We start from the raw sequence: 12,770 nt of genomic DNA, 5'->3' as shown, positions 1-12,770 counted from the left end.
TGAAGGACCGTGTAATGTCCTAATTTTTTTTCAAAAAAAATGTTGGGCTCGAGCAAGGTGTCCAACCTTATTAAAGATGAAAAATAAATTCAAACATACTATCTAGACTCAAATACATTGAACTTAAGCCTAGTAGTTCGAGCCCATATGGGTGCTGGGGTATATGCCAAACATCAAAAGTGTTGGGCAACACACCTAATATGAGCTCAAGCTACCATATCCGAGCTTATATAATTATTATTTTTTTAAATTTTAAAGGATTTTTAGTTCTGTTAACTATATTTGAGCTTATATAAATTTTTTTAAAAAAAATTTTAAAGGATTTTTAGTTCTGTTAAATTTAAATTTATGAAAAACTAATATCATTTGCATGATCACAATGAGCATTTTAGGCAAACTAAAATGTTTGTGCTGCAAAAAAGTTATCTTCTCGGTGCATATCATGCTAGTAGGGAAATGGGTCTATAATTTGTTTGACAAGCAAATACTATTTGGCAGTTAGCTGGGGCAATAAAGAGGTTGTGGTTGAATGTGATTCACGTTAGGTAGTAATCTTAATCAAGCTCAACAGACAAACATTTAACGAATTTGTATGCAACAATAGTTTTGCCCTAGCAAGAGAAAATGTACTAAAAGTACTTGTGCCTCTCTTCCCTTTCAATCTCGAGCCACACGTGTTTTAGAAGTATAAACCGAGAGAGAGAGAGAGAGAGAGCATTATGTGAAGTGGAAGCAAAATCGTTTCTGTCTCATACACACATGATGATTACCTTGTGAGTGAAGAAAAATGCATCGAAAAAGACAATATATAGAGTCAAAGACAAGAAGACCAACCATTCCTCTCTCTCTCTCTCTCTATGAGGCAGATCCCTCTCCTCTCCGTTTTCCACTCTACCCATCAACCAACAACAGACACACATGCTCTCTCTCTCTCTCTTGATTTTTCTCTAAATATTCATATTCATATCCATAGTCATATTCTTATTCTAAAGCAAACCCCACAACCATCACAGTCATCATCACTCTTACCACCCCATGAAGCGTCCTCCCTTTTCTCCTTTTTCTTTCTCTAATACTACAAATTAACAATATTTATCATTTACCTATATAGCTCTATCTTATCTCCATCAAACCAGTTCAAGGAGAACAAATTAAGCTCCAGTGCTAGCTAGCCTATCATCAGAGTATCAAACACAATGAGGAAGCCGGATCTAATGGCCAGAGATAGAGTACCAGTCAATAATAATATGAACAGGGCCAAACTTAGAAAGGGCTTATGGTCACCAGAGGAAGATGAGAAGCTCATCAAGTATATGTTAACTAATGGACAGGGGTGTTGGAGTGAAATTGCTAGGAATGCTGGTTTGCATAGGTGTGGCAAGAGTTGCCGACTGCGTTGGATTAACTATTTGAGACCTGACCTCAAGCGCGGCGCATTTTCTCCTCAAGAAGAAGAGCTTATCATTCATTTACACTCCATTCTTGGCAATAGGTATTTTTTTTTTCTCCGGTCAACCGAATAATGCTATATACTTAAAGCTAATGAAGTACAAAGCTTAGCCTGATCAATTTAATTATGTTAACATATAATCTATGTCATCTTTCCCAGCTGCCTGGCATCATTAAGTACTGGCACCGTTCCATTTTGTACTTACATAAAGATACTCTTGGATCGATCATGGATAAGAAAACAAAGAAAAATTGAAGCTAGCAATTACTTAAACAATTTACTTAATTTATACCTAGTTAAATTGTAAATTCACAAGAGGGAGTAGTATACCAGCTGTAACAAATGTGTAGACGAGGTGGAATAATGTTAATTAATCATTGGTTTCATGATGCACCTGCATCAAAACCTCCCAGACATATGTGGAAATTAATTAAGTGAATATCATGTATAGTAACATTGAACATTTTTGCCTTCTCTTTATATTAGTTTCACCTAGCAGAGGCTTTAAGGAATTGTCTATATGTTAAACTACGAATTGATCTCTTTATATATTTACTGGAATCGGACGCCATTGTTCCTAGCTCCAGTGGGTAAATTTGATGCCTCCTCTTCCCTGATCAAATTGTGCTCGGGCTGGCCTAACAGCCTTGTGACGCTTTAGGCTACACATGGCTTTTCATACATTTGGTTGATTTATACGGATGACATAGTTGAGCAAAACCATTAACAAATTACGATATCCTCTTATTTGGAATCTCCAGCTGCATTTAATTTGATCACCCATAAATCATAATGTCTAATCAATTATGGCTAATTATTTCTCACAGCACTTATTTTGTGTTCGGGATTTTTGCCGGGGGCGGAGGGGGGTTGGGGATTTTGGCTTATCTCTAAGTCAATGCAAACTGGTCCCATGGCTATAAACATTTTTACCAACGGAAAATTCAAATGAACTGTTCCGAAAAAACCCTCCCGGCACACCAAAAATAAAAAGAAACGCATTGATCACAACTTGCTTCCTTTTTTAGGGTTTTCCTTTCTGCCTGGTAGAATTAGTTCAGAAACAACAGGGAAAAAAGGAAGAAAATATTCTGACAAGTAGGAATTAGAAATAAGCGTGTGTTCTACATTCCACTTTTCACCCCTATATATATATATATATATATATATATCAACATGCATGCGTTCTATGCAAGAAGCTAGCTTATATATGTATATAGTTTGTAGTTATATATGTGGATTATGTGGTCGTTATAATCATGTATTTTGAACAATGCAGGTGGTCTCAAATTGCGGCGCGTCTTCCAGGAAGGACAGACAACGAAATAAAGAATTTTTGGAATTCCACATTAAAGAAAAGATTCAAGATCGACAGCAATTCCACATCCTCACCAAACGATAGTACTGATTCATCAGAACCTAGAGATCATGTCGTAGGAAATATCATGCCCCTGCATGATCATGACGTTATGACTCTATGCAAGGACTCATCTTCCTCACCATCCATATCCATGCATGGTGTGGTCACAGGCAACCAATTTGATCCTTTCACCGTGCTCAGTAACCGCTATGATGTGAGGGGCGCAGCAAGTTTATTTGACATGTCCCCATGCTTAACACAGGTAGGTATGGGAGATGGATTTTATGGCGATCATTACGGGATTTTGGAGGGTAATAATAAAATAGGGCTAGAAAGTGATCTTTCTCTTCCGCCACTTGAGAGTAGAAGCATTGAAGAGAATAATGCAGTGAGTAATAACAGAATTGGCGTGAAAAGCAGCAGCAACGACAACCACCACTTTGATAGTACTTGCTTCAATAATACTGATCAGACATTTAAAGTAGAGGACATGTTGGGGCTTGAAAATCATTGGCAAGGAGAAAACGTGCGAATGGGAGAATGGGATCTGGAGGGTTTAATGGAAAACATATCTTCCTTTCCTTTCCTTGATTTCCAAGCTTTATAACAGCCTACCTTACCCCCCCCCCCCCCCCCCCCCCCCTCCCTCAAATAAAAAAAAAAAAGAAAAGAAGAAAAGGATTAAAAAAACAAAACCCTTTCCATTCTCTCTCATAAAGCTACCCTAGCTATCCATACGATTTCCTAGGAATTTTTGCGCATACTTTTAAATTTGGTTCAATCCTGAAAAGTGTTTTTTTTTTTTTTAATTTCCGTTTTTTGCTTTGGTCATCAATATTGTTCTACGAACCTGCTCTTTCTACTTCAGCTGTGAAAGAAGTATATACGTGAATGCTTCTTTATTGTCGGTGAGACATGCAATAAGAATTGCGAAAGTGGAGATTAGGGGTGGAAAGAGATTCTTCGTTTGTAGTGGGATCATCGGTTTCTTTTCGAGGCACTTTGGGCCAATTCCTGGAACGAGTTGCAGCCATGATCATCGTTACCTTGAAGAGAAATGTGAATAGAGGTAGCAGAAATTCAAAGGTAAATATCTGGCGAATTGTAGTTGTATGGACGAATTTGAAAAGGAAATAATGTGGGCGTGAAGGTTGTTGTTAGTGGAGATGAGATGGATAATGTAATACACTTTATGCAAACAATAGACGCCAATTAATACGAAACAAGTTACATACAGTCAAAGATTCTTTCTCTACGTTTCATGTGTGATTAATTAATAGGTGCTCCTGCTAATTAAATTATTATTATTATTATTATTTTTAAATTAAATTATTATTATTATTGGGAGACCTAGTGAACTTCAATCTATCCATCAAGATGTAATCCTAAGTTACTTAAATCTGACATCAATTCATCACTCAGCAATTAAATTAAAATACATTCACTTTTGACTTTTTATATATATATATATAAAAATTCTTTGTATAATTAAACGAATTTCAAAATAACGTTGTCTTTTTCAGAAAGGTAGAGCAATGTCTCTGCGTGATCAAAATTAGCTAAAGCTTCAACTTAGAAACCATTTCAACGTGGATCTGACAACAATCTAAAGAAAGTTAACTAGTTGTTGAAGCATGCTTTTAAGAATGCATGTATGTAATTATCAGATTTAATATTTTTAATAATATAAATTTTTGTTGGTGTTAATACTCATAATTTATCTTATCGATATATAAATAAAAATAATCATTTGAAAATTTTTTTGTTGATAATTTATGATATGCTGGTGAGTTCATTAATAATAAATATATCGATGAATTTACTAATAAACAATACATGCAAAAAACTAAATTATTTATTTTATTTTATTAACATATCATCAATAGAAAAACAATATATAATACTATCGATTTTTTTATTTATCTGTTGATATATCAATCTATAATTATAAAATATCACGGATATAATATTGTATGTAATTTTATCGATGAGTTAACAATAATTTGTAGTAATTTTTTTTAATTATTTGTGAAATATATTAACAAAGTTATTCATTTGGATTATGAAATTTTTTTTTAATTTTCACTTAAAATTTCATCTTTTTCTATAAAACCATGTCAAAAAAAAAATGTATACATATTACTTTATTGAAAATAAAAATAGAAATTGCGGGTATAAATATATAGTAAAAGCTAAAATATTGCTAGAAATAACGGTAGATACTGAAGGGGGCATGGGAGTCCCTTAGCTACAAGCTCATCGAGCACGAGCCACTAGGCATGCAGTTAATAAAAATTTAAAAAACTAAAAGCTTTTATATATACCGTTGCTTGTTTTGTGTATTGAAAAAAAGAAAAAAAAAACCTTGTTTAAGTTCCAAAAACACAAAGAAAAGAGAAAACTTATACTGCGATTTTGTTTAAACGTGTCAAATTGTGAATACGAACTTTCGTCGATTAATTAGGGAATTAAATAAACTGTCAAGATATGCTTCTCAGACTCATTTGATCCCAAATGGAGTATGTCAAAACTTCTAGTTTAGCTATATAATGAGGCTAAAGGATCCCTAGGGTTTGACGAAACAAGTTCACGCAATCCATCTCATTAATCATTAACTGGAGTGAAAATCAACCTCCAGTTCTCTCTTAAAAAGTATAAAAATAGTTGCGACGCCTGAGAGATTCAAACTCTCGCGGGGAAACCCCATGTACTTAGCAGGCACACGCCTTAACCACTCGGCCAAAGCGTCGCTATATGAGATGGTGGCTAGGCTGATTTTATTTCCTGTAATAACTTTAACTACAAGGCCATGCCAATCTTACAAGGCCTATCCCGAAAAAGGCAATGGAAGCCGAAAAGTTGGTAGCCTAGCCCGTTAGGTGTTAGGACCTGCTCACCATCATGAGCCCAGCCCCCTTGATTTTTTATGTATTTAAGAATATAATAATGATTGTTTTTTAAAGTATTTTTTATTTTAAAATATATAAAAATAATATTTTTTTATTTTTTAAAAAATTATTTTTAATATGAATACATAAAAATAATCTGAAAAAAAATTAATTTAAAGAAAAAAATAAATTTAATTTATTTTTTTTAGAAAATATTGATGCTGCTTCTTATTTTTAATTTTGTAATTACTTTTTTTTTTCTAGTCATCTTGTTCTCCCCTTCATGAAATTCCCAGTATTTGGCGTATCCATTGTCAAGACAAGCATATTGATGCTGACTTTGATAAGGGCAGATTAGCAAATCACAGTAGTTCATATTCCCGCAATGTTACCAAAAAACAATAGAGATATCATTCATCTCTCTGTCTAAACAATTTCAGGGTGAGATTAAAAAAATTAGTAAGCTCGATTTTGCATTCCAGATCTTCCCTGAAGGTCACAAGAACATGGTCTAGATCCTACATATGTACATTATGCATCAAGATGGAAGCTACTCATGCAATGCTACTACTTACACCAGTGGCTCCGATAGAGTCACATTTGAAAACCACGGCCACTTTTACTTCATATGTCGTTACTGGCCTGGTCACCGTCAAGCAGGACAAAAGATTGATATCTTGGTTGTTCCAGCAACTTCAGATTTGAGTCCTAATCCATCAACTCAGAGCTCACCCAGCAGTGCTTCATCTCTTTATTTTAGGTTTCCAAAATTTTCTGTTCCTAATATTCTTCTGTCTTGGACTTTGGGTGTATGGCTAACCTTCTGTCTCTCAGGATTTCCTTGTTAGGAAGGTTTTGAAGTTGCTCGTTGTTCACCGATTTTTGAGTTGGGAGGTCCTTAATTGCTTTTTTCTTTTTCTTATTTTAATTAAATTAGCAAACAGATTATCATGTGACACGGATGCAAATTGTAAAAAAATTATTTTAATATATTTTTAAGTTAAACATACTTTTAAAAATCATTTAAAAACATAATTTAGCACAGCAGATTCATCATCAATAAATTATATGATATTTTCAATAAAATTCGTCCATGTCACTGTTTCATTAATTGATCTAAATGGAGAAGTATCAGTAGACAATATTGACATTATCAAGAGGCAAGACGAAGAGATACCGTAAATAATGATTGGGGTTTGGTCTTTAATTAAGATTCAATGCATGGATTGAGAAGAGAATGGAAGTCATGAGGAGACTTTTGTATTGGCAAACAGATTATCAAGTGGGGGATGCAAATTGTGGATGTCTTTTCTCGTATGTAATTCGTCGTTTTTTTTTTTTTAAAAAAAATTGATATTAAGTTTGAAACGATGTTTTGATGCATTTCAAAATTGATTTTATGAAATTAAATTTTTGTTTTCAAATATGCAGGGAAAATAGATTAGGACTTGTGAATTTTATTTTAATTTGGTTTGAGTTATGATTTTAAACTAATTAAAAAATATTTTTAGATTATAAATGGTTTTATAAAAGTTTTTAGATTATTTTGAGATATTTGAGGTGAAAAAAATTGAAATTTGAGTTTCTAGAATCTTAAAACACAATCCCTAACTTTCTAACCTGTTTTATCCCTAACTTTCTAAACATCAGAGATGATTGTAACATAAACTAAAGAAAGATGTGTCGTTTATCAAATTTTTTCATTTAAAAAAAAATAAATGACACATTGTTCACCTAAAAAATACAAATCTAGTGTGTAGGCCTAATCTTCAAAGACTGTGCACTTAGGCCTTTTCTTTTGGGTTAGGTTGGGGGACCCACTCTTATAGAGTTGAACGCAAGTATCATTTTAAAAAAAATAACCCTTAATTTTTTTTTTGATTTTAGAATAAAATTATTGAAATGATATTAAATAATTCCATTTAGGTGATAGTTTCATGTTAAGATTAAAATTTACATCATGAATAATTATATATTAACTTAATATGCAAGAGTTTTAAAACTTTTGTTCATTAATATTCAAAAAAATAAAATATCTATTTTAATAAATTTTAATTTTGATATTTTTACAAGCTTTCTTTTCAAATTTATTATTCGTATATTATTCATATGAGTGTGCAAAAATTATTTTCTCATTGAAATTCTTATGAATGCTTATTGTAATTATCTTTAGTTTTTATTCAATAAATTATGGCACAAATAAAAAAAAACATGTTTTGCTAAAACATAAAAAAATAATTACATGAGTAAAAAAAAATGGACTAAAAGAAACAAATTTCCCTCCGGAATATAGATCATGGTCTTGGTGCTTCTTATAGTATGTGAGTCGTCATTATTTGTATTTGATGATTAATTTTTATACTTTTTATTTTATTATTTTTTTAAAAAGTAGGGGGCTGGCGAATCCAATAGATAACAAACCTAAATAAATAAATATTTTTTGAATTAGATGGATAATAAATAGAGTATGAATATTATTAAATTTAACTTGAAATCCACTCAATCACAACCAAAAATATATATTAATTATTTTATTTTTTATTAATTCATAAATAATGGCACATAATTGATACTTATTAGATACTCAAAATCCAATAAATAATTTATAAATATCTAAATTTTTTATATAATAAATAATAAATAGAATCTAAATATAAAAAAAATCGACTCACGAGTACCCAATTAGCTTGTTATTCTTAGTAGAGAGTGGTGTTACGAATGAGTAATTTAATTGAACTAATATAAATCTACAAGAGCGACTAATACTATCATCAAGACAAACGAAAATAAACTACAGGAGGTCCACAATTGATTTAGTTTTGAACAAGAAAGATTTATACAATATTTTTGGATGCGACGATGATGATGACAGTAGCAACAGCAATCCATAACGTCGTGCTAAAAAAGCAACAGCTACGCAAATATATTATTTATCAACTTCCACACCATAACCTTCAATCATCACCATATATGGGAACTCTTGTATTTCAATCCATCATCTCTTCAAAAGCAAGGGATATTCCATCACAATTTGCACAGTATATATATATATATTGTGTGTGTGTGTGCTCTTTCTTTATTGAAAAATGCCTTTTGGATCCGCTTTTTGGCTAAGACAGGAGCTTTTGCGCATGAAAAAAAAAATGAAAAAAAAGAAGACAATTAAAACTTAAAAAGAGAGGAAGGAAATGCTAAAGCGTGCTTACTTTGCCATCGTTCCTAGGATGTCATGGTAAAAGAGAGACGATTCGGTGTAAAGCAAATAAGCACTCTAGGGCGAAGAGGCCCCCGCAATTAACGGTCAATTTTATTTTCCCTACTGTAATCTTTCGGCAGGAATGATGATATCGTGGAGCCAGGAATCATAATATTGTGTGCTTAAAACGAAAAAGAATTACACGAAATTGATTTTGTTAATTACCTAGCTAGCTAGCTAGCTAGCATTTATATTTTCAATAGAGATTCATTGTTTAACTTATACAAGACTTCTTGCTTCTTATAGTATGTGAGTCGTCATTCTTTGTCTTTGATGATCAATCTTTGTGTTTATACGTACTTGGCTTAATTAATTGTTTGTTTGCAGTCTTAAACCCTTACTTTAACGTTTTTTTCCCGTAAATCTCTGTGTCCCTCATTGGGAGGTAATCGTGGACTTGGAAAATCGCCAAACTTACTTTAAATTAAGAAGATGATAGTCAAATGACACTTTTCTTTTGAGCGATGCATTATCCAATTTATCATCATTCTTCAAATCTTTAATTGTAAATTTATATTACTTTCACTAGCCAAAAGAAATTTCTATAATCATCCATGGCCTAATCCACCAAAGAGGAAGTGATTATTAAGCTTAGGGTATACTCACAAACTAGCCAAAGCAAAAGCAAAAGCAAGGGAGCATCCTTCAATTTTGTCTGTCAAGCTTAAAACCTCCATCTCTTGTCAGAAACAGCCACCTCTATCTTCTCCACTTTCTTACACACACACACACCACTCACTCTCGATGCCAGCACACGTTCATAGAATGGACAGTGGAGACCAAGAAACCTTGTTTCAATCCTACCCATGTGCATACTATGTTCAAAGTCCATCTACCATCTCCCATGCAAACAGTGCAGATATCAAGACCAACAATAATATTATCGAATCCACATTCCATTCACCAACAAGATCCGATACTATACTCATCAACAAGAACCCTGAGGTCTCAAGGTTCACCCTCTCTCGCTACTCGTCCTCTCGTGGATCAAACAACTCTTTCCTCATTGAGAAGAAGGTTAGTGATCAGCCCGCGAACAATGAGGTAAATCGTTTGATCATTGTTGATGGTCATGGATTTAATGGTGATGGTGGTTATGAAGATGAAGGGATGGAAGAAGACGAGGATCTTTATTATGAGAAGAGAGGTGGATGGTGGTGGAGATACTGTTCTTTTAGGAGGAGTTCTTCATGTGCATGGGTTTCTTTGCAAATATTTTGGAGACTTGTGTTGAGTTTGTGCGTTGCTTTGCTTGTTTTTTATGCTGCTACAAAACCTCCACAACCTAAGACGTCAATCAAGGTACGGACATGATCTTTTCTCTCCTCTTGATCTTTAACGTATATGTACATACGTTACCGTCGAACAGAGAAGAAAATTTAATTTATCATTTTTCTATTTTTGATTGATCACTTCATGGGAATTTAGATGATCTTGTAAAACATGTAATTCCAAATAACCTATGACACACACTTCCCAGTTCTTAATTTAGCGTAAGTTGTTGCATAGAAATGGCACTAACCTTAGATTCCATCAGTTTCCCCGAAAAGAAAAGACAAACAGTCCGTCATATTATCACATCAAAATGGTATTTGCAGCAGCCTACTAAAATAACGATAGGTCCATGAATGCCCCACTTTAAAGCTTTGCTCAATTAGAAGCCCCATAGCCACTAACTAGCCCGTACTTTCCTCGAACAGCTTCCACAATACAGAAAGGTAAATTTGTGACCCAACTGTAGCTAGAGGCTCCTTTTTGTCTCGTCTTTTCTTTTCTTTTTGAGTTTTTGGTGCTCTTTTCTCAAAGAAGTTTAGTAAAATTCCATAATAACACCCTAAGGTTGGAGTATGCTGAACAATTAATCCTAAGGTTGAAGTGATTATTAGACAGCTAAAAAATCTATAAAAGATTTACTTATAGCCATTAGGCCTCAGCCTGAATCATATCTTAGCTTTGGGCCTAGGTATAACCTATCACATAGCGAAATGAGTTTCATGATTAAGGCATTACTGTGGTTTTGGATCAAACTAGCAGCCTGATACCCAAAAGGGCCCATGTTATACCTGAGACTAAAAATATTTTCAGATCTCCTTTCTGTTACACGCAATATCAATAATGAAACACCGATTTCCTTGCCTTGGCAAAAAGAATTTTTCTACACTGAGCAAAAATTAAAAACAATAATATAGCTTTCAGTAATTCTTAATGCAAAAATAAAGCTATTCGTAATTTTACGCTTTTTTTAACAGTCACTTGCCAACTATTTTTATAAGACAAATTACATGTAGCTTGAAAGATGGGACTGGTTATTAGAGAAATAGATAAACCTGTATCAGATTCTTAAATTCACTCTGGATCAAAAGTCAAGAAAATTTTGATGCAGATAGCGGGAATTCGGCTATTTGGACTAGCGGAAGGAGTAGACGGCTATGGTGTTACGACTAAGATCCTGAACTGCAATTGTTCCATTGACCTATTGATAGAAAACAAGTCTAAGCTCTTTGGCCTTCATATTCAACCTCCAGTTTTGGAAATGTCATTCGGTCACCTCACTTTCGCAACGTCCCGTGTATGATATGTGACTCAATACAATCCCATGAACCATTTTTTCGATATTCAATTTCTGCGTTTATAATGCAATGTTTGTTGTGGCTCTTGTAACTTGGCAGGGCTCAAAACTATATGCTCAGAGCCATAGTTCAACGTTGTTCAAATTGTTTGTGGGAACCAGGAACAAACCGATGTATGGTGCTGGAACAAATATGCAGGACATGCTAGAATCAGAAAATGGATTGCCGATAGTGATTCGAGTAAGCTTGAGATCAAATTTTCGAGTAGTTTGGAATCTTATCAAGCCTGAATTCCACCACCGGGCTGCGTGTCTATTGGTCCTTGATGGTGCATATGACAAGAAGCACCGTACCCAAGTATATAATAGCACCTGCACTATGTCTTGATGATCCTGTCTGCTGTTGCACAGTGTTCAAAATTCTTCATGTGCTGGAAAATATGAGGATTAAAGATCAGAGAAATATAAATGGTAAGAAACGTGTTCGTAAGCATAACGCAAGATCTACCGATATGTTTCGTATGTAGACATAACTGTAATTAAGGAAAGATCGAGAGTCATGCAAAGAATTAGTGGGAGATTCTCAATTATACACTTGTGTCAGTGCGTGAACAATCAGGTTGCTTGAGTTTAGATGCCTGCATTAACACTTCGGAAGATTTCTCTCTGCTTTATGATCCTAGCTCCAAAATTTGTGTCGAACCTGAAGATGTTTGTTGACAAACTCCAGCAGGACTCTTACTTAAGAAAGATGACATGTTTACTAGAACTAAACCTGACTTGACTTAATTCATGACTAACCTAAGTTACAAATCCATCACAATTTACTCCTAGACACAGTTAATCCAAGATAAAGAAAATTAAAAAGTAATCGTTTTTTCCTTGTATAATGCCCAATTGTATACAAGATATTCCTTTCTGAGTCCAGTTGCAAGACAGTAAGTTGGGAGGGCACCACGCCACCACCTGAAATAATATCATACAAACACACACAGAATCAATTTTATTATACAACAAACTTAGCAGCCTGCATCAATGATAGAGGCCAGAAAGCATGAAGACTGAGTATATGCACCTAACATAAGCATATGCCTGAGTTAAATCATGGATATTTTTTTGAACAAAACTTCTCCTTGAGCACTAAAATCTAAATGCCATGCTGACAAAATCAGTGTACAATTCAGGTAAGATCGCACTTAAAGATTAGCTGGTGTTTATTTTCTTTTTCTTAATGTAAAACACCAAGT

General features: G+C 33.7%; 2 protein-coding genes and 1 non-coding gene across 3 annotated transcripts; 2 read left to right on the top strand and 1 right to left on the bottom strand.

Moving 5' to 3' along the window:
* The first annotated feature begins 870 nt into the window (after window positions 1–870).
* Window positions 871–3,439, top strand: LOC105141759 (transcription factor MYB46-like). The gene is made up of 2 exons (XM_011049105.1): window positions 871–1,492; window positions 2,730–3,439. Exons 1-2 carry the CDS (start codon window positions 1,197–1,199, stop codon window positions 3,415–3,417), a joined length of 984 nt encoding a protein of 327 aa, XP_011047407.1. The 5' UTR covers window positions 871–1,196; the 3' UTR covers window positions 3,418–3,439.
* A 2,038-nt stretch (window positions 3,440–5,477) lies between these two features.
* On the bottom strand, window positions 5,478–5,559 carry TRNAS-GCU (transfer RNA serine (anticodon GCU)). The gene has a single exon. It is a non-coding gene; the product is annotated as a tRNA-Ser (tRNA).
* A 3,961-nt stretch (window positions 5,560–9,520) lies between these two features.
* Window positions 9,521–12,117, top strand: LOC105141758 (uncharacterized). The gene is made up of 3 exons (XM_011049104.1): window positions 9,521–10,256; window positions 11,338–11,523; window positions 11,624–12,117. The coding sequence occupies exons 1-3, from the start codon at window positions 9,699–9,701 to the stop codon at window positions 11,909–11,911; spliced, it is 1,032 nt and encodes a 343-aa protein (XP_011047406.1). The 5' UTR covers window positions 9,521–9,698; the 3' UTR covers window positions 11,912–12,117.
* The last annotated feature ends 653 nt before the right edge of the window (window positions 12,118–12,770 follow it).

Source organism: Populus euphratica, unplaced genomic scaffold (assembly GCF_000495115.2).
Source record: "Populus euphratica unplaced genomic scaffold, PopEup_1.0 scaffold127.1, whole genome shotgun sequence".
In the NCBI taxonomy this organism is placed as follows: Eukaryota; Viridiplantae; Streptophyta; class Magnoliopsida; order Malpighiales; family Salicaceae; genus Populus; species Populus euphratica.
The sequence above is the reverse complement of the archived record's forward strand: the minus strand, read 5'-3'. Positions and strand labels throughout refer to the sequence as shown.

Bases quoted from the DNA above. Each gene is read 5' to 3' on its own strand.
- LOC105141759 (XM_011049105.1), top strand. From the start codon at position 1,197: ATGAGGAAGCCGGATCTAATGGCCAGAGATAGAGTACCAGTCAATAAT. The intron at 1,493-2,729 runs GTATTTTTTTTT...TGAACAATGCAG, and splicing joins CACTCCATTCTTGGCAATAG to GTGGTCTCAAATTGCGGCGC.
- LOC105141758 (XM_011049104.1), top strand. From the start codon at position 9,699: ATGCCAGCACACGTTCATAGAATGGACAGTGGAGACCAAGAAACCTTG. The intron at 10,257-11,337 runs GTACGGACATGA...ATTTTGATGCAG, and splicing joins AACCTAAGACGTCAATCAAG to ATAGCGGGAATTCGGCTATT. The intron at 11,524-11,623 runs GTATGATATGTG...GTAACTTGGCAG, and splicing joins TCACTTTCGCAACGTCCCGT to GGCTCAAAACTATATGCTCA.